This window comes from Rousettus aegyptiacus, unplaced genomic scaffold, assembly GCF_014176215.1.
Source record: "Rousettus aegyptiacus isolate mRouAeg1 unplaced genomic scaffold, mRouAeg1.p scaffold_m13_p_12, whole genome shotgun sequence".
Taxonomy (NCBI): domain Eukaryota; kingdom Metazoa; phylum Chordata; class Mammalia; order Chiroptera; family Pteropodidae; genus Rousettus; species Rousettus aegyptiacus.
The window spans coordinates 64,919,402-64,939,229 of NW_023416287.1; the positions used below are offsets into that span (position 1 = coordinate 64,919,402).

At 32.3% G+C, this 19,828-nt stretch overlaps 1 protein-coding gene and 1 pseudogene across 1 annotated transcript in view; both read right to left on the reverse strand.

Moving 5' to 3' along the window:
* The window catches only part of CCDC178 (coiled-coil domain containing 178), a 310,727-nt gene that overhangs the window by 261,293 nt on the left and 29,606 nt on the right, over nucleotides 1-19,828 (reverse strand). The window contains exons 6-10 of the mRNA XM_036229026.1: nucleotides 19,773-19,795; nucleotides 12,678-12,757; nucleotides 9,756-9,956; nucleotides 3,014-3,234; nucleotides 1,939-2,081 (exon numbers count right to left, since the gene is read on the reverse strand). Of these exons, the coding sequence (XP_036084919.1) occupies nucleotides 1,939-2,081; nucleotides 3,014-3,234; nucleotides 9,756-9,956; nucleotides 12,678-12,757; nucleotides 19,773-19,795 (668 nt within the window). The remainder of the gene's footprint in view (nucleotides 1-1,938; nucleotides 2,082-3,013; nucleotides 3,235-9,755; nucleotides 9,957-12,677; nucleotides 12,758-19,772; nucleotides 19,796-19,828) is intronic.
* On the reverse strand, nucleotides 16,030-16,148 carry LOC118610463 (annotated as a pseudogene).

Below are 19,828 nucleotides of genomic sequence, written 5' to 3' on the forward strand. Positions count from 1 at the left end.
CCCTTTCTTGTTCAGCAGGTTAACAGTGTCATTTGAGCCTGATAATGTAAATGTACATGTGGTAATTAATAGGATTTCCTACTAAAAGAATAGGGAAACAGAAGTATAATCACCAAACTAGAAGAAAAAAAAAGATAACAAAAACTAATGCGAATAAAAGCAATAAAAAAAGGAAAAGAAATAGAACAAAGAGGGCAAATGGAATAAAGTATATGTAGTTTAAATCCAAATATATTAGTGATTTGTGAATGTACTTAATGGTCCACCTTAAGAAATGTTTTCAAACAAATTAAAAAAATCTATTTACATGATGTCTACAAGAGAGGTATATAAAACAAGAAGACTCAAAATATATTGAAATTTAAGGAACTAAAAATATTTCCAAATAAATATCAAAAGAAAGCTGGTTAAGTTAATATCTCAACTGAGTTGAAGGCAAAAGTATTTCAAGAGTCAAAGACAGTCAGTTCATAATGATGAAAAGGCTAATCTCCCAGAAATATATAACAATTTAAAACTTGGGTGAACTTGTAAGAATGTGAAAATATATGTATCGAAATAAATAAAATTTAAAAAATTAAAAAATGTAGACAGATATACCATCATAGTTAGTGATTTTACCACACTTTCCCTCAACACTTGACACAAAAGTAACAAAAATCAATAAATGATACAGAACAATGCTTCTCAAACATCACATTGGGATCTTTTTAAAGTGCAGATTTTCATTCAATAGGTCTGGAGCCTCAGGCTCTCTGTTTGAACAAGCACCCAGATAATGCTGATGTTGTTGGTCCACAGACCACACTTGAAATTTAGCAAGGATATACAAAGGTTAACCTCCAGAATTAGTAAACGACCTAATGAAATAGTAAAGAATCCATTCAATAAGTAAAGTACATGAGGAATATTTTCAAATACACAGGAATACTTACCGAAAACAAACAAATAAAAAAACTGAGACTCAACAATTTCCAATGAGTTAAAATTATTTAATATTCCCTGACCAAAATATAATTTGGCTGGAAAGCATAATAATTCATCATGGAAAATTAAAAAATTATACTTCTTAATAACCCATGAGTCAAAGAAGGAATCACAATGAAAGCTACAAAATATATGTAGTAGAATAACAATGAAGATATAACAATACAGATGTGATTGATATATTAAATAATACCTGTTTAAGCACAGGTTAAAATAGACATAGGACATGAGGAAATATAAACATATGAATAAATGTTAAAAATATGTATAAATGAATTAACTAGATCGCAGGCTTGTGAATAAATTTTGTGTTCTCATTTTGGTTATATTTACTTGATTCTAACTCCATATGAGTTTTTCTATACTAAATCATTGAACTATTTGAATAAATAAAATTTTTATTATGTCAGATAGGATCATAAAATATTTAACACCAAGAGGAATTAGACAAATATCCTAAAACACAGTATATCAGAAATAAAACAAAAATCATTTCGATTAATATGAAAAATATAATCTATATGTTTTTAAAGATTCTATTTTATTAGAAATCAAATATATATAAATTAAAATAATTAAGTGTTGTGTTCATAATTAATTCAAGGCTATATAATTTATTTTCAATAATATCCCATGCTGGAAAAAAATTTTAAATAGTCACTTTTACACATAGATAGCAGAGATATATATTATTTTATCATCTCCATAGGAAATTTGGCAATACATATGAAGTTGAAAATGACAGAAATGAATGCTTTTTAAAATCTATACACATGTAGATTTACATATATAAAAATGCATATTTCAATTTATATATAAACTTGATAAAATAACTTTGAGTAAATTAGATTTCTTTCTTTTCCCTTATATAAATACAAGAATATAAATGACATAGTTAAATTAATGTTTTACTTCTAAATTTTATATGAAGGATTTGTGAAAAATTCTTACTTGTAGGTGTCTATGTTTATTTTCTCATTATTGATATCTTTTTCCATGTCTTCTCTAAATTTTTTAGCTTTCAATTGGGCTTTTTGACAATTTCCTATAGCTTCTTTAAGTTCTTCTTGAACCCGTTTGTATAGTCCCATTACCTAGAAATGAAAAATATTTTGCTAATATATGCACTTAATAGCTAATTAAAAGAATCAGAAGAGAAAAATCAGAGAAAGAACTTAAACTTACAGTAGTTTTTATTTTGATACAAAGTTCTTTACATCAATTTTCTTTCCATAGTTAGTGTATTGTTTAGTAAGTAGTGTTTTGGGTTTCCTTTACCATGAAAGGCATCGATACTAGGGATGTATAAAAGTTATTGAAGAAAACAACTTCAATATCTCAGTTAACATTACCAAACTAAAATCATCTTTTCACCCATGAAAAGTACTGCTGCCTTTTACTGTTTTAATTGTTCAAATACTTTATTGTAGAAAAATCTGAACACACAGATAAAAAGGAAAATAAATCACCTGTCATCTTATTTAGGGATAACCATTATTATCTTAATGTAAGGGTCCAAAATATTTCAATTTTATTTTTATTATCTAATATCATAAACATTCTCCCTTCTCTCTCCATCTCTCCCTTCTCTGTCAAATGGTTATATTGGTAATTCATAGAACTAATGGTCTAGATCTCCTGTAGGACAGCTAGAGGGAGGGGAGTAAGGGAAGGCCCTAAGGAATGAGCAATTCTTCCCCCAGTGGTCAAGTTGGGGACCAATATGAAGCAGTTGCCTCAGTTCAATTTATAACTTCAACAATTACCATGTTGTTTCAAATCTCCAATATTTTATTAGTAGGTTGACTACTATTATTTATACCCCTAAGTATAAAAATAAGAAAGAAATGGTTCAAATGAATACCAATCAACTGTATTGTGTACAGTTAATAATTCCTTTGGGAAATAAACAGCAGGTCAATTTTCAATGAAAATAAAACCTTTAAAGATATATTAATTTCTTATAGTTGAAATAGTTTTGTGTACTTAAATAACAATCTATAAAATGCATCTCCATCCAACTTACCTCAATTTTTTTTTTAGAAAATTCTTTCACAGCTTCAAGTTCCTGGTTCCACTTTGAATTTAGTAGAGGACCATGTTTTTTCATGTAGTCAACGTCTGCTTGAAGCTTTGCATTAGCTTCTTCTAATTTTGCTTTTTCTTTCTCCAAATGTTTTAGTTGATGGCCTTTATCTTCAAGATGGCATCGTAATTCTATAATATCTCTCAAATAGGTCTCATGTTCTAGACATACGATGATAAGAAGAAAAGAAAATATGATTTTAAAATAAAAGTTTCATCAAGGTTCCAGTGCTGGAAGGAGGAGTCCCCACAAAATATGACCATAAAAATCATTTGGGAGTCCAAACCTCTGGGTGAGATGGAAGGCTATCAGAAACCCAGGTGTTCCCTTAAAGGGCCCACAAACAGATTCACTCGCTCATAGGAACTCACCCTGAGTTTAGCAAAGGGATAGCAGCTCAGTAGGCACTAGAAACAGAGGGAAAGACTGAGTTGTGTGGTTTCAGGTTGAGTGCTGGAGGGTCAGGTGCCAGTATTATCTCTGTGTTGAACTCTCCTTCCCCTGTGCAGCCTACAGGCAGGTGCCATCTTGCCTGTATTGAGCGCTCCTCTTAACACAGCCAAATCTGAATCTGCATTGGCCTAGTAAACTCTGCTTGCTTCACCCTAGTGACTTCCTAAGACCTCACTCACCTCACTGAACTTGAAAATTACTGGGGGCATATTCGTGGCTGGGCAACCAGCCCCAGTGCTCGCTCTGAGGAGGCTGCTTCAGTGACAATCAACAGGCATCAGCTCAAGCAGCTCTAGAGACACTTCTGGTGGTAGGTAACCAGCTCGGGCGAGAGTTATAATATTTCTTGAACAAATCTCGAGTGTCAGCAAGCCTGAGGCATTGGCAATAGGCATTGGTATGATCTGAGACTTTTGCAAGTGCCCACAGGCTCAGCACTGGCATCAAATCTGAATCTGCACTAACCTGGTGAACATCACTCACCCACCCTGTGTCTTCCTGGGACTTGGCCTCAACCAATTTGTATACCACCCTAAACCCAGCTGTTAAGCCTTATAGGAAGTTGGCAGGTAGCCTCAGGCCTGGGGGTACCCTGGGCCTTTTTGGCTACGCTGCCCCAGCCTTGCTGTTGGTGGCTATTGGCTTCAGTTCACAGCGCAGCCTCTCTCATGTGCCTCCAGGCCCGGCACAGGCAGTGACCAACCTCAGATAGCTTTGTAGCTCCTACCAGGTAGCCCAGGCCAGTCTAATGCAGTGGCTGACCTTGGCTTGCACGGGAACCCCAGCCAAGGAGCCCCAGAATCAACTCACCCAGAGGCCAGCATCAGACCACAACAAAGTACCACCTGATTAGCCTACAAGTAGCATACCCAAAGGGTGATGTCAACAGGTCAACTGGCATATAAGCCTACTGGGGTAAATCTCACTCTGTGGAGTCAACCCCTGCACCAGTAACTCATATGCCGTGAGTGCGGCAAATCCTCAAAGCCAGTCAGCCTGAGAGTCAATCCTACTCACTGATACACTAACATTAATAAAGGATTACCACAGGAGAGCACATAAAACCCACACAAGGGACACTCCTGGAGCTCCTGATGCAGGTAGAAAAGATGACTGCACCACTGGGCCACAGAGGGGACCTACTACTACATAAGGCCACCCAGCCAAGCAAGACTGGTAGACATAGTAAATTTACCTAATACACAGAAATGAACATAGAGAGACAGCCAAAATGAGAAAACAAAAAATCATGTCTCAAATCAAAGAACAGTAAAAAAACTCCAGAAAAAGAACTCAATGTAATAGAGGCAAGCAATCTACCAGATACAGACTTTGAAATACTCGTTACAAGCATGCTCAATGAACTGAGGGGAAGAATAGATGATCTCAGGGAGAACTCAACGAAGAGATAGTAATCATAAAAAAGAACATTGTAACCATAAAAAAAAAAAACAGTAAGGAATGAAAAATACAATAACTGAAATGAAGAATACTCTAGAAGGAATCAACAGACTAGATGAAGCAGAGGATCAAAACAGTGATTTGGAAGATTAGGTTGGAGAAAACACCCAATCAAAACAGCAAAAAGAAAAAAATTTTAAAAAATGAGGAAAGATTAAGGGACCTCTGAAACAGCATCAAGCCTAACAATATTCACATCACAGGGATACCAGAAGGAGACAAAAGAGAGCACGGGATTAAGAACCTATTTGAAGAAATGATGATTGAAAACTTCCTTAGCCTGGTGAAGGAAATGCATGTACAAGTCTAGGAAGCACAGAGTTCCAAACAAGATGAATCCAAACAGAGCCACATCAAGACATATCATAATTAAAATGTCAAAGGGTAAAGACAAAGAGAGAATCCTAAAAGCAGCCCAAGAAAGGCAGCTAGTTACTTACTCGGGAGGTCCCATAAGACTAATTGTTAGATGATTTCTCGACAGAAACTTTGCAGGTCGAAAAAGGTTAGCATGAAACATTCAAAGTAATCAAAAGTGAAAGCCTATAACCAAGGCTACTTTACACAGCAAAGCTATCAATTAAAATGAAAGATGAGATAAAGAGCTTCCCAGAAAGGAAAAAGCTAAAGGAATTCATGACCAGCAAATCAGTATTCCAAGAAATGTTAAAGGGACTTTTTTAAGAAAAAGAAAGGAGAAAAAATTGTAAATATGAATAATAAAATGGCAATAACTATGTACCTATCAATAATCACTTTAAATGTAAATGAATTAAATGCTCCAATCAAAAGACACAGGGAAGGTGAATGGATAAGAAAACAAGGCCTATATATATATACTGTCTACAAGAGATCCACTTCAGCTCAAAAGACATAAACTGAAAGTAAAGAAATGGAAAAAGAAATTTCATGCAAATGGAAATGAAAAAAAAAAAGCTGGGGTAGCAGTATTTATAGTAGAGGAAATAGACTGGAAAACTAACTAACTAACTAACTAACTAACTAAATAAATAAATAAATAAATAAAGCAGATAATGGCTGATATAAAGGGAGAGATCAACAGTATTACAGTCATAGTAGGGGGCTTTAACACCCCCATTGACACCAATGGACAGATCTTCCAGGCAGAAAATCAGCAAGGAAACAGTGGCCTCAAATGACACACTAGACCAGATGGATTTAATTGATATTTTTAGAGCATTTCACCCCAAAGCAGTAGAATATATACTCTTCTCAAATGCATATGGAACATTTTCCAAGATAGGCCGCACGTTAGGCCACAAAACAAGTCTAAGTAAAATTTAAGAAGACTGAAATCATAATCAAGTGTCCTCTCTAACCACCATGTTATGAAACAAGAAATCAATTACAAGAAAAAAAACTAAAAATAGACAAACACGTAGAAACTAAATAACATGCTAAACAATAAATGGGTTAACAATGGGATCAAGGAAGAAATCAAAAGATACCTTCAGACAAATGAAAATGAAAACAAAATGACTCAAAATCTATGGCACACAGCAAAAGCTGTCCTAAGAGGCAAATTCATAGCAATACAGGCCTACCTCAAGAAACAAGAAAAATTTCATTTAATCTAACCTTACACTTAAAGGAATTTAAAAAAAAAAAAAAAGAAAATATAGCCCAAAGTGAGTGTAAGGAAGAAAATATTAAGACCAGAGAGGAAAAAAATGAAATAGAGTCTAGAAAAACAATACAAATGATCAATAAAACCAAAAGCTGGTTCTTTAATAACATATACAAAATTGATAATCTTTTAAACAGACTTATCAAGAAAAGGAGAGAATCCAAATAAATAGAATAAGAAATGAAAAGAGAGAAGTGACAACTAATTCCACAGAAATACAAAGGATTATAAGAAAATACTAAATACAATAGTATGCCAACAAATTGGACAATTTGGAAGAAATGGATAAATTTCTAGAGACATAAAATCTTCTAAGACTGAATCAACAAGAACTAGAAAATCTGCATCTTCCAATTACTACTAACAAATCAAATCAGTAATCTAAAAACTCCCAAAAAACAAAAGTCTTGGACCAGATGGCTTTGCAGGTAAATTTTACCAAACATTCAAAGAATAATTAACACCTATTCATCTCAAACTATTCCAAAAAATCAAGAAAAGAGAAGGTTCCCAAGCTCATTTTATGAGGCTACCATTACCCTAATTCCAAAACCAAAGACTTTAAAAAAAATAAATAAAAATTATAGGTTGATATCCCTTTTGAACACAGAACTACATTATGACCCAGCAATTATACTTCTGGATAACTATCTGAAGAAAAATAAAACACTAATTTGAAAAGATATATGCACACCTATGTTTGCTGCAGCATTATTTACAATAGTCAAGATATGGAAGCAACTTAAATGCCCATCAATAGATGATTGGATAAAGAAGTGATGCATATACAATGGAATATTACTTGGCCATAAACAAATAAAATCTGCAATGGCATGGATGGACCTAGAGGGTATTATGTTAAGTAAAATAAGTCAGAAAAAAACAAATATATCATTTCACTTATATGTGGAATCTGAAAAACAAAATAAACAATGAAAACAGATTCATAGATATAGAGAATCTACTGGTGATTGCCAGATTAGAGGGAGGTTTTGGGGGGAAGCTGGATGAAAATGGTGAGGGTATTAAGAAATACAAATTGGTAGTTACAACGTAGCCATAGAGATGTGAAATACAGCGTAGTAAATATAGTCGATAATGTTGTAATAACTATTTATAGTGCCAGATGGGTGCTAGACTAACCAGGGAGATAACTTTGTAAATTATATGAATATCTAACCACTATGCTATACACTGCTAATATGAAATAATAGTGAACGTCACTCTAATTGAAAAATTAAAATTAAAAAAAGTTCTACAAGGAAATCTTTGATAATAGAGAAATATGAAATTTTTTTTATTTCAGAAATTACTTATTTGTGAATTTTACTAAATCTAAAATAAATTATTTTATTATTGCATTTTAAAACATTGCCTTCTGCATTTATCATTGAAGGGGTTAAAAATATGTTTTATAAATTAGTTGTTTTAGTACATTTAGTACAAATATTTATTACAACCAATGTATTTACTGGGTATATATAACCACTCTTTGTTTTTAAAACAAAGTTATTTATTTTTCTAATAAACCATTTAACCAACTACTGAGTTATCAATTTCGAGTAATATATTTTTCATTTCTAGCCTTTTTTACAATTTTACTTTCTTTTAAAAACAGTCTCTTAGTCCTTATTTTCATTTTTACTTTCCTTTTTATTTCTTGAAACATACATATTAAACATATTTATTTTACAATCTCATGTGTAATCCAACCTCTGAAAATGTTTTGAGTAAGATTCTCTTGCCTGTTTCTACTGATCCATATTTGTTGAATCTGGATATTTGTGTGTTTTATGATATTTGATATTGAGCAACTCCTTATCTTGAAACTTTATCTGAGATAAAATATATTCCTTTGGGTAGAAAAATATCTACTCTTACCTGAGCTTAGATTGCTTTTTGGATAATTTTTACAGTTAACTCTTTAAGTGAAAGGGTGAAAAAGAGCATAGACAAAGTCTGGATTAAATTTATTCATAGTCTAGGCTCTTGGCCCATTTCCTACTTCTTGAGTTCTTCTCCAGATGAAGTGAACAAATGGAGAGTTCAAGCTGTGAGCTCAGTATTACTTTAAAAGGAGAAAACAGTCATTAAATCTATATGTAATTTATTTTATTCAAATAACAGAATTGAGGAACCACTGGATAACTATTCTGTTAGGCACGATAAAAATGAAACTAAAACTCGGATAATCAAGAAAATTACAAAAAAATTCAAACATCTAAATAAAAATTCTAATATTTTTTGCAACTACCTGAACTATGTACACTCTACTTTGGGACTACAATTTTAGAAAACTTATAACATTACAACAAAGGTGTATGTATAGGTTCAGTTTGAAACATAATGTGAATTAATGGCTGTTATCCCAGAGTAATAAAAATAGCAGCCTTTTGTCTCTCTTAAATGATAGATTATATGAGATAGGTTACATGAATCCTGAATTAAGACTTTTACCTTATGACAACAAAAACAACTTCCAGCCTCAGGCAGAATCACGTACTCAGGCACGTTTGATAGGTAGGAATAGTTTTGGAGAATAAAACGTCTAATGCCTTTAGATTGTTTAATACTTTACCACAGTTTTCTCAATCTGTACTCTAAAAGACAGCATTTCTTTTATAAACATTTGTTACGTGCATGACTCTTGGAAATATCTCAAGTTTTATTGCCTGCTAGAAGCAACCACTATTTTACTACTGAATTCTCAAAAGCAGATGCATGTACTTCCTAAAATATCACTTAGAACTCTTTTGTTTTCCTATATTTAAAGATGTGGCCAATAACATCAACTGGCTATCATGTTAAATTTCTAAATTTCTAGTACTCAAATACTGTAGTCATTACATGAAATATGTACCAAACGTTCATATGTCCCTTGGGTACCATAAATCCTATGGAGTTTCCAACAAACACAAATAACTACAGGTCCAGGTTTGCTCAATGCATCCTTCCAGTTAAGCATTATCATTAATAGGATCTATCAAAAGTGTGCTAGTTTGGATGCAAATTAATGTGGTCACTAAAACAGAGCTGAATATTTATTCAGAGTTGCCATCAATTATCCATGACTCTCTAATAAAGTAAATGGCAGTATATAAAAAAAATCCTTATTATTACCTTTCTGCACAGCAAATGGGATTTCTTGAAGTCTCCAGATTGACCAAGAATCAATTTTTCCATTTATCTGTTTTCTTCTTGATTGTTGTTCTTTTAAAGCTTCTTCGGCTTCTGCACGGTCAGTTTCTAGACTTTTAATGAGATGAATGGCCTCTGATAGCAATGTTTCCATTTCCTGCTTTAATTCTGAACACTTTTCACCTTAAAAAAGAAATATGCATTCTCATTTGTTAATGAATCAGCCTAGAAACTGGGTGCTTGTAACATGGGTACTAGTTATACGACTATTTTTAACATTGATATGTATATAATAAGAATTTTAGAAAAACAAATTAGCCCTTTAAGGACTGTTTTATTATAATACAATCATAACATTGATTATAACTGTCAAAAGACAGATTTTTTAAATGAACATTTTATAAAATAATTAGAATAAATAAATCTCAACCGATATCTTCATGCATAACATTTTATCTGAAGGAAAAACACATGTTGTATTCACAGCTGCATTTTTAAATTATGCTTCTGTTTTCTCTTATTCTATGAGAAAAATAAATCATAATTATTATATGAGATAAATACTGAAAATCCTCAGATGGTTCCTAGAAACAAAACACTTAATAGTCTTCATCTTATCAGATAATAACATCTCTAGTTAGCCTTACCAAGAATTCATTGTTGTTTCCAATTCTATTTATTCAGTTACAACGCAAATTAATTTCTTTAATGAGAAATATTTGTGATTCTTGGTTTACAGCTCTGGAATGATATGGTTTAATGTTAACGAAATGATTAACATGGCTATTCACTCATCTATTTATGAAAAAAATGTGTAGAGAGCCTGTTATGTTCTAGGTAATATGTTCTCTCCCTGTAAATAGATCAGTAAAGGAGGAGGATATGGGTCCCACTCTGGTAACATTTATACTTATAAACAGTGACTTTTGTCAAAATGTGACATAACGAGAAGACATAAGCAAACACACTCTCAAGAAAGGCAAAGGCCCCAAAGCATTGAGCTGAGGAAAAAAAAAAAAAAACAGTAAAACTGGATCAAGAAGAAAGATAACCAATAGAACTTTGTTTTCTAATTTTCTCCTAGAAGATAGCATTACATAATGGTTATAAGTGTAAGCTCATCAGTTACACAGTTTCTACTTCTAACCTGTGGACTTGCCAAAGAAAATTAGTTCAGCATTATGCCTGAAAAGAATTCTTGAGAAACATGTTTCTCTACCGTAATGCATAAAATTATCTTTTTCTGGATCTTTATTTGGTCTCTGTTTATTTGGTCTATTATCTTTTTTTTTTTTTTTTCAAATCCTGGAAACTTCATATTCTTAATTGTCTGTTTTTGACAATACACACATTAAACAGGGGGTTCCTCAGCCCACTTATGATCCATTCAGTTTCTATAGCAAGGGTTCAGGCTGAAACATGCTGAAGTTAATGCTACTTACATTAAAGCACTTCTGATCAGATATGTATGTGTCCAAAGGTGTCCATTCTGTTTCTATAAGATGTCCGTTATATTGTTTCTACTACAGCATTCTAAAATAAATGCTGTATGTATAACTTGGGGGACCTCCAATTCATTGTCTTTAACATTCCTCAATTTTTTTCTAGAATATCATCTCAATTAGTTTTCAGATTCAAATGTACCTGTTTATAATAAATGTAGTTTATTTTAATTGTAGTTAATGTAACTGTTATTGCAACTGTTAACTTCCCGGTTATCATGTAAAAAATTAAGAAGTAATGAATGAGATTTCATCTTCACTGTAGACATAAAGAGTAAAAAAGGAAGAGTAAAAACAGAACCTTGCTATGAATGACAACTTTGAATTATAAAATATTCTTACTTTTTAAAAGTCCTGAGTTTTTAGTTACCTTTCACTAAAGGAAGGTGCTTAAAAATATTCAAGAGGAGGTATTTAATATAATATCAAGAATTGACAACATATAAGTACAAGACCAGATCCCTGACTTCACTGTACAGAAAATGACAAGCTCAACAAAATGGACAAAATATCTTTGTTCGGATAAAATATGGTAATGAGTTTAATGTTTGTGCCCCAATGTGCTGATGTGCCTTGCTCTAGACTCTTACTGGCCAGCCTTCTTACAGATGTGTGCTACAGGACAAAGGGGCCAAAGCAGGGTATATGGGAAATCAACAAATACTGGAATTGGGAAAATAAGCAAAGGTATAGTTACTATCCTGTTATATAGGCATCTCGTGGTTTGAAAATAACATGAGACTCTAAATTGCCGTTTTCATATTACTGATGGTGCTTTCTGAGAATCAACGTGGAGATAAAGTCAATTTTATCTTAGAATTTAAAAAATATATATTCAAATACACTGAAGAATTTTAACACAAATCTTATTTCAGTATACACACTATTTTACATTTCATAAATTATGACAAGAATATTAGCCTTTATATATATAACAGAACTGTAATGTCCAATATGGTAGCCATCAACCATATATAATTATTTACATTTAAATGTTAGTTGAAGTTAGATTAAAAATTAAATTCCTCTGTCTCACTAGCCACATTTCAATTACTCAACAACTGTATGTGGCAGATAGCTATTCTATTAGAAAGTGAAGCTATAAAACACTTTGATTATCACACAAAGTTCTACTGTACAGTACTAAATTACGATTAGCTTCTTGAGAGGTGGGCAGAGATCATTATACACTCAGGACCTAGACAAGCATATAGTACATAATAGTCGTTAAATATTTATTGAATATTTAATCAAATGATATAAAAATCTCTTTCCACTATTAGACACTCATAAGAATTATAAAACAAACATAATTACTGTGAAAATCAGAAATATATTAAATAAAAAATAAACGAGATTTTAAATATAATTACACTTATCTAAGTATGAAGTACAACTTTACCTCTCTCTTCTTCAGGTTTGACCTCTTTTTCTGGTGTAGCGATACTCCAATCTTTCACGTCTTTTGTAGAAGTGCTGCTCCTATGTAATGGGAGAGAAGCAACCAATTACTATAGAAGGCCTGTACTTGAAGCTAATAAAACAAATTTTAGGTGATGTTTTTACACTGGATATTAAATGTTTGTGGTGAAACTTACTGTACATGCTAACTCAACTGACTGGAGATTAATACAGCAAAATTCTAACATATAATGGGCTTTATACTTCATAGTAAATAACAATTTAAAATTTGTTACAAATGATCTGAAAATTTTTGAGAGGATATCAGTATTTTTTTTAATGAAATTGGTCTTTCCTAGAGAATGCTGCTATCAGAAAAAGGAACTTTATTGAAAATAATTTAAATGAGCCATTTCTCTAATTTCAATTTAGCCATTTCTGAGGAATCGATATAAATTACAAGAAGCAAAAATACTTTCAGATTTGAATTTAATAAGGTTTTAGAAAAATGTCCAAATTAAAATGTTATTTCTTTTCTAAAGAATCTTGTAGCTAAAGTTCTATATGTTTAATAACAAATTATTTCTCATTATCAACATTTTTCCTAATTCTTGGATCCTAGACTAGGTTTTGTTGTATTTAAGCAAAAGCATTTTTTCTCTGATAATAGTTTGAAGAAAATCAGTATCAACAACAAAGCAGAGAGTTTCATATTTATTATTATTTTTTGCTTATTAAAGAAGTACTACAAATTAAAGAAAGCTATACACAATCATCATCAAATAAAAAATAATCTACATTAATTACTCTTTTCGGACATATCATAGAATATAACATTCTAGTGATATCTCAATTTTCATGAAATTAGAGTCAAAATTTTCCATGCTGCTTTAGTTACATGCCATTGTTTTCTGTATATTTGCTAGCATTTACTATTTCTGATGGCTGCATATCATCTCATTGTCATTCTATAATTTACTAAGGAAAGTCTATTTTGAAGTCAGGGACATATTCATTATATTTTCTTCCTTCCTTTTAAAATTTCTTTTTAAATGGTCCTGTTGAATAAGGTAACACTTTTTTCTTGTTTGCTTTTAAAAGTAGAAAAGCAATTATACCAGCATCTAATATTCAATAATGCTCTCTCCACTGTCTTACAACACCAATTACATGATATAGTACGTTATTATACGTAATTGAACTGATTTTCATGTCTTGTATTCCAAAATTCAGTTAATTTTTAGATGGGCAGAATTCTGTTTTAATTCATACATATATATTTTTTAATTGAGGCAAGTCATAAAACATACAATTAACCATTTGGAAGTGTAAACTTTCGTGGAATTTAGTACATTCAATGCTGTGCAATCCTTATCTCCATCTGGCTCCAAAACATCTTCATCACCTCAAAAGAACACCCTCTATTTATTAAGCAAGCTCTACCCTTTCCTTCTCCCACTAACCCCTCACAACCACCAATTTCCTCCCCATCTATATAGACTTACCTAGTAAGGATATTTCATGTAAATGGAATCATACAATAAATGACCTTTTGTGTCTGGCTTCTTTTACTTAACCTAATGGTTTAAGAGTTTACCCATGTTATAGCATGTATCAGAACTACATCGCTTTTTATGGTTAAATAACATTCCATTGTATAGATATACCACAATTTTCTTATCAAATAGTCCATGTAAGGATTTGAGATTGTTTCCCCAATTTGGCTACTGTGAATACTTATGATATGAACAGTTGTATAAAAGCTTTTGTTTGAACACATGTTTTGAAACCTTTTGTGCATATACCTTGGAGTGGAATGCTACATCACGTGGTAATTCTAGGTTTAACTAGCTGAGGAACCATCGAAATATTTTTTCACAGCAGCGGAACCATTTTGCAGTCCCACCAGCAATGTATAGGGGGTCAAATGTTGAATTAAGGTGAGCATCCTTGTCTTGTTCCTTATCTTAAATTAAAAACTTTCAGTCTTCACCACTAAGTATAATGTCAGTCAAAGGATTTTCATAAATATCCTTTATCATATTCTGAAAGTACCCTTCCAATCTTAGTTTTTTGAATGTTTTCAACATAAAAAGGTGTTGGAATTTGCAATCTGCTTCCCACATCAATTGAGATGTTCACAAAGGTGTACCCCCTTTCATTTTATTACTGTGATGTATTACATTGATTTTTGTATTTTGTATTTTGAACTGCCATTCCATTCCTGGGATAAATCTCACTTAGCCATGATATATAATTCCATTAATATGTTGCTGAATTCAGGTTGCTACTATTTTGTTGAGAATTTCTGTATCTATAGCCATAAAATTATTGATCTATATTTTTTTTTCTTGTGCGCTTTTTATCTGACATTAGTACCAGGGTAATACCCACCTCACAGAGTTTGAGAAGCATTGTTATTAATTATTCTTTCAATGTTTAGAATTCACTGGTTAAGCCACCTGGTCCTGGGATTTTCTTTGTTGGGAGATTTTGTTTACTCATTCAATCTCTTGTTAGATCTGTTTAGATTTTTTATTTCTTCCTGAGTCAGTTTTGCCAGTTCATGTGTTTCTAGGAATTTGTCCACTTCATCTTGGTTATCTAATTTTTTATTCATAGTACTTTCAATCGTTCATAGTATTATAAACATCTTTATTTCTGTAAAGTCTGTAGAAACGTCCTAATTTTCTATGATTTTAGTGATTTTTCCCTTTTTGTTCTTGGTAAATCTAGCTAAACATTTGTGAATTTGACCTTTTCAAAGAAACAACTTTTGTTTTCACTGATACTAATTTTTCACTCCCTATTTCATTTATCTCTGCTCTAATCATTATTTCCTCTCTCTTGCTAGCTTTAGCACATGCACTCTTTTCTTGGTCTGTAAGGTATAGTGTTAAGTTGCTAGATTTGGGATCTTTTTTAATGTAAGCATTTATAGCAATAAATTTCCCTCTGAGCACTGTTTTGCTGTATCCTATAAGTTTTGGTACACTGTGTTTTCATTTCTCATTAATCTCAAAGTAGTTTCTAACTTCTCCTGTGACTCAGCTTTGACTCATTAGATTTTTTTTAGTGTGTTGTTTAATTTCCACATATATATGAATTCTCTAGGTTTTCTTCTATTGGGGCACAGAAAATACTTTGTATGATTTCAGTCATTTTAACTTTATTGAGATTTGTTTTGTGGTTTAATATATGATCTAGCCTAGTAATGTCCAATGTGAACATGAAAAGAATGTGTTTTCTTTTTTTCTTTAATTTTTTTTTTTTTTAGGCGCAGCAAACCTTGGTTGACCTCACAGATTGCAAGGACCTTATCAGTTTATAATCCTTTATTTTTTAATTTTTTATGCCTATAGTACCTGGTCTTCCTAGGCGATCTCCCATCCAAGTACTAATCAGGCCTGACCCTGGTTAGCTTCCAAGATCAGTCAGGATTGGGCTTGTTCAGGGTAGCATGGCCATAGATGCAAAGAATATGGTATACGCTATCTGGTATGGTGTATTATATAAGTCAGTTAGGTTTAGTGTTGGTCAAGTCCATTTCTTTATTCATTTTTTTTTTTAGTTCTTATATCAATTATTAAAAGTGAGGGTAATGAATTCTCACTCATCATAGAACTATTTCTCCCTTCAATTCTGTCAGTTTATATTTCATGTATTTTGAGATTATGTTTTTAGATGTATATCTTTATAATATTTATATCTTCTTGATGAAGAGACTTTTTTTTTATCAAGCTATTAAGTATTCTGTTTCTTGTAAAATGTTTTCACTTAAAGTATATGTGATATTATTATAGCCACTCCAGCTCTATTTTGGTTACTATTTTCATAGAATATATTTTTCTTCCTCTCATTTTCAACCTTCTTGTATCTTTGGATCTCAAGCAAGTCTCTTATAGTTGGATTATTTATTTTCATCCATTCTACTACTCTCTAATATGAGAGTTTAATCCATTTTCATGAAAAGTAATTACTAATAAGAAAGGACTTAATTCTGCAATTTTGTTGCCATCTATGTTACTTATACCTTTTTCATTCTTTAATTTCTCCATAACTGCCTTCTTTTATGGTTAGGATTTTCCTCCTAGAGTATTGTTTTGGTTTCCTTCTGATTGGATTTCTCGGTTTTTTGTTTGTGTTGTTTTTAAAATTTTTCTAAGTAGCTTCCTGGAGATTACAATTAACATCTGAACTTCATAAAAATTAGGCTTGAATTAAATCATTGTAGTTTCAATACTATTAAAAAATTCTGTTCTTTTACAGTTCTGCTCCCTTTGTAATTTTCACAAATTATACATTTACATATTGTGTTGCTATTTAACATAGGTTTATAATTATGGTTTTATCCATTTATATTTTTAATTATATAAGAAAATAAGAGATTCAAAATAATAATGCAATTACACTGACTTTTGTATTTACCTCTGTAGCTATCTTACTGCTGTCTGTTATTTCTTTATAAGGCTTCAAGTTACTGGCTAGTGTCTTTTCAATTCTGTCTGAAGGACTCCTTTTAGGATATCTGATAGGATAGGTCTGCTAGAGATGAAGACCCTCAGTGTTTGTTTATCTGGACATCTCTTCATTTCTCCTTTATTTCTGAAGAACACTTTTGCAGGACTAGAATTCTTGATGGCTTTTTTTTCAAGCAATTTAAATATGTCAATTCACTGCCTTCTGGTCTCTATAATTTCTTATGAGAAAGTAACTGTTAATTTTATTGAGGATCCCTTGTATGTGATGAGTCACTTCTCTCTTGCTTTCGATATGCAGCTATAACCTGATTTTCGAAAGTTCGCATTATGCCATTCTGCTTTTACAAAAGACCTAAATTAGTACCTGCTTTCACTAATTAAAAGAAATCCAAAGTAGATTTTTGCTTTTAAGAAAAAAGGCAAAAAGCAAAAGTAGCATTCAGCAGTATTTGTTCTGCAGCCGTTGTAGAGGAAACAAACACCCCACACAGTGAGTGGCACCTCCGAGCTCCCTCTCTGAGGACTACACTCAGCATCTCAGCATCAAGCTGTCATCACTTTGAACTAGGCCTGTAAGCATCTGTGCTTTATCTCGATTTATTTTGTACAACCATCAGCAAGATGTGCCCTAAGGTATCAGAAAAACCTAGGAGAGCTTGTAAGAGTGTTACACTTAGCATAAAACTAAACATAATTAAACATATTTGGTATGATTTTTGGGGGCCTGGAATGCTCAAAATTTTTTCATATAAATTAATGATAATTGCTTCTTCATTTTATGCCATTTCAGTTTGTGAAAGTTTCACAGAAACACTCTGCTCTTGGATAGCACTATCTTTGTCCCAGGCTTTCAACAATGTGCTTAAAATATGTTTTAGTGTTGATCTGTGAATTTACCCAGCTTGGAGTTCATTGAGTATAGTGGAAGTGTAGATTCATGTCTTTCACCAAATTTGAAAAGTTTTCAGCCAATGTTTCTTCAAATATTCTTTTTCCCCCTTTATCCCTCTCCTGTCACTCTTGGACTCCCATTATGGATATACCCGTACTTTTGGCGGTGTCCCTGGGGTCTATTAGGTTCCGTTTATTTTTATTCATTCTTTTTCTGCTCTTCAGCCTGAATAATCTTAATTAAGTTATATTCAAATTACTGATTCTTTTCTCTGCCTGCTCAAAACTGTTAATGAATATCTCTATTTTTAATTTCAATAATGCACTTTTCAGCTCCAGAATTCCCATTTTGCTCTTTTTTATATTTCCTATCTCTTTATGATATTCTATAATTTGTTGAGATGTTAGGCTCTTGACTTTGTCTAGCTCTTTGTTCACAGTTTCTTTTATCTCTTTGAAGATATTTAAGACAGTTGATTTAAAGTCTTTGTATAATAAGTCCAATGTCTGGGCTTTCTCAGAGACAGTTTCTTTTTTTCCCTTTTTTCTTTGTTCATGAAACAAACATCCTTTTTTCTTTGGCTGCCTCATAATTTTTGCAGAAAACTGGACATTTTGAATGTTTTCATGTGAAATGGAAATGAATTACCTGCCCTCTATTGAGTTTATTGTTGCTGTTTGTTGTGGATGGTTGTTATTTGTTTAATGATCCTTCTAAATATTTTTTGTAATATCTGTGTTCTTGGTCATGTGTGGCCACTAAAGTAAATGTTTCATTAGCTTATTGGTGAGCTTCTATTTTACCTGTTACCTTAAATACCTGGAGCAAAAATAAAGGAAAAAACAGCCTGCTTATCCAGTCTGTTTACACCTCTGCCTCTTATCTTCAGTTCTTGCCTGTGCAGATCCTAAAGGTCAGCCACAGGTAAAAGATTAGTGTCTTCTTGGGTCTTTCCTGAGCATGTGTCCAGCACTGGTCACATGTGTGGACTTCTTGATGCTCCAATATATGTGAAAGTTTTGAAAGTCTTATTCCCTCATGTAACTTTTTCTCAAACTCTTCATTCTCAGACATTTTGGTATGTCAACGGCTTGTCCCAACTATTATCAATAACTTCATACAGTGGTGGCATACGTTTAAATGCTTTCGGTCAACATTCCCTGGAAGGAGCTCAAGCTCTGCGATTGCTCCAAGTCAGGCAAAACACAGACAAACCTTTGTGCAGGTCCTTCAGGGAGTCATCAGACAAATCAAAACACTGAACCACAATTCTTTGAGTATAAGGTCCATATTTTTCCCTCTGGCAGTAGCAATCTCACCAGAAGTTCAGGCTGCTCTCTTCGTGGCCTCCAGGGATCTGGGAGATAGAGGATGCCAAGTAGGCAACTTAAAACACCACAGTGCTCTCTGAATGCAGACTCTTCATTAACTTTTCCCATGGTTATTGGAAGTTTTTGACTAATTCCAGATTTCATCAAAAGTTGATGTTCACCAATTTTTGCCAAAACAACTATATAGTTGTTTTGTAGTGGGACAGAGCCCTGAAGATTCCTATTCTGCCATTTTCAGTAATGTCCTAATTCTTATATTTTAAAAATTACATTTTAATATATCATATTAAAAATTATGCTTTCAATTTCCTGTTCCTTTTGAAATAAAACTCATCTATAGAAGAATAATAATCAAAATTTGCATATTAAAAAGAAGCATAAAAGGTTCTCACCATTCTTCAAAAGAAGTTTCAAACTGTTAAAATAAAAGATCTCAATAAAAATCAAT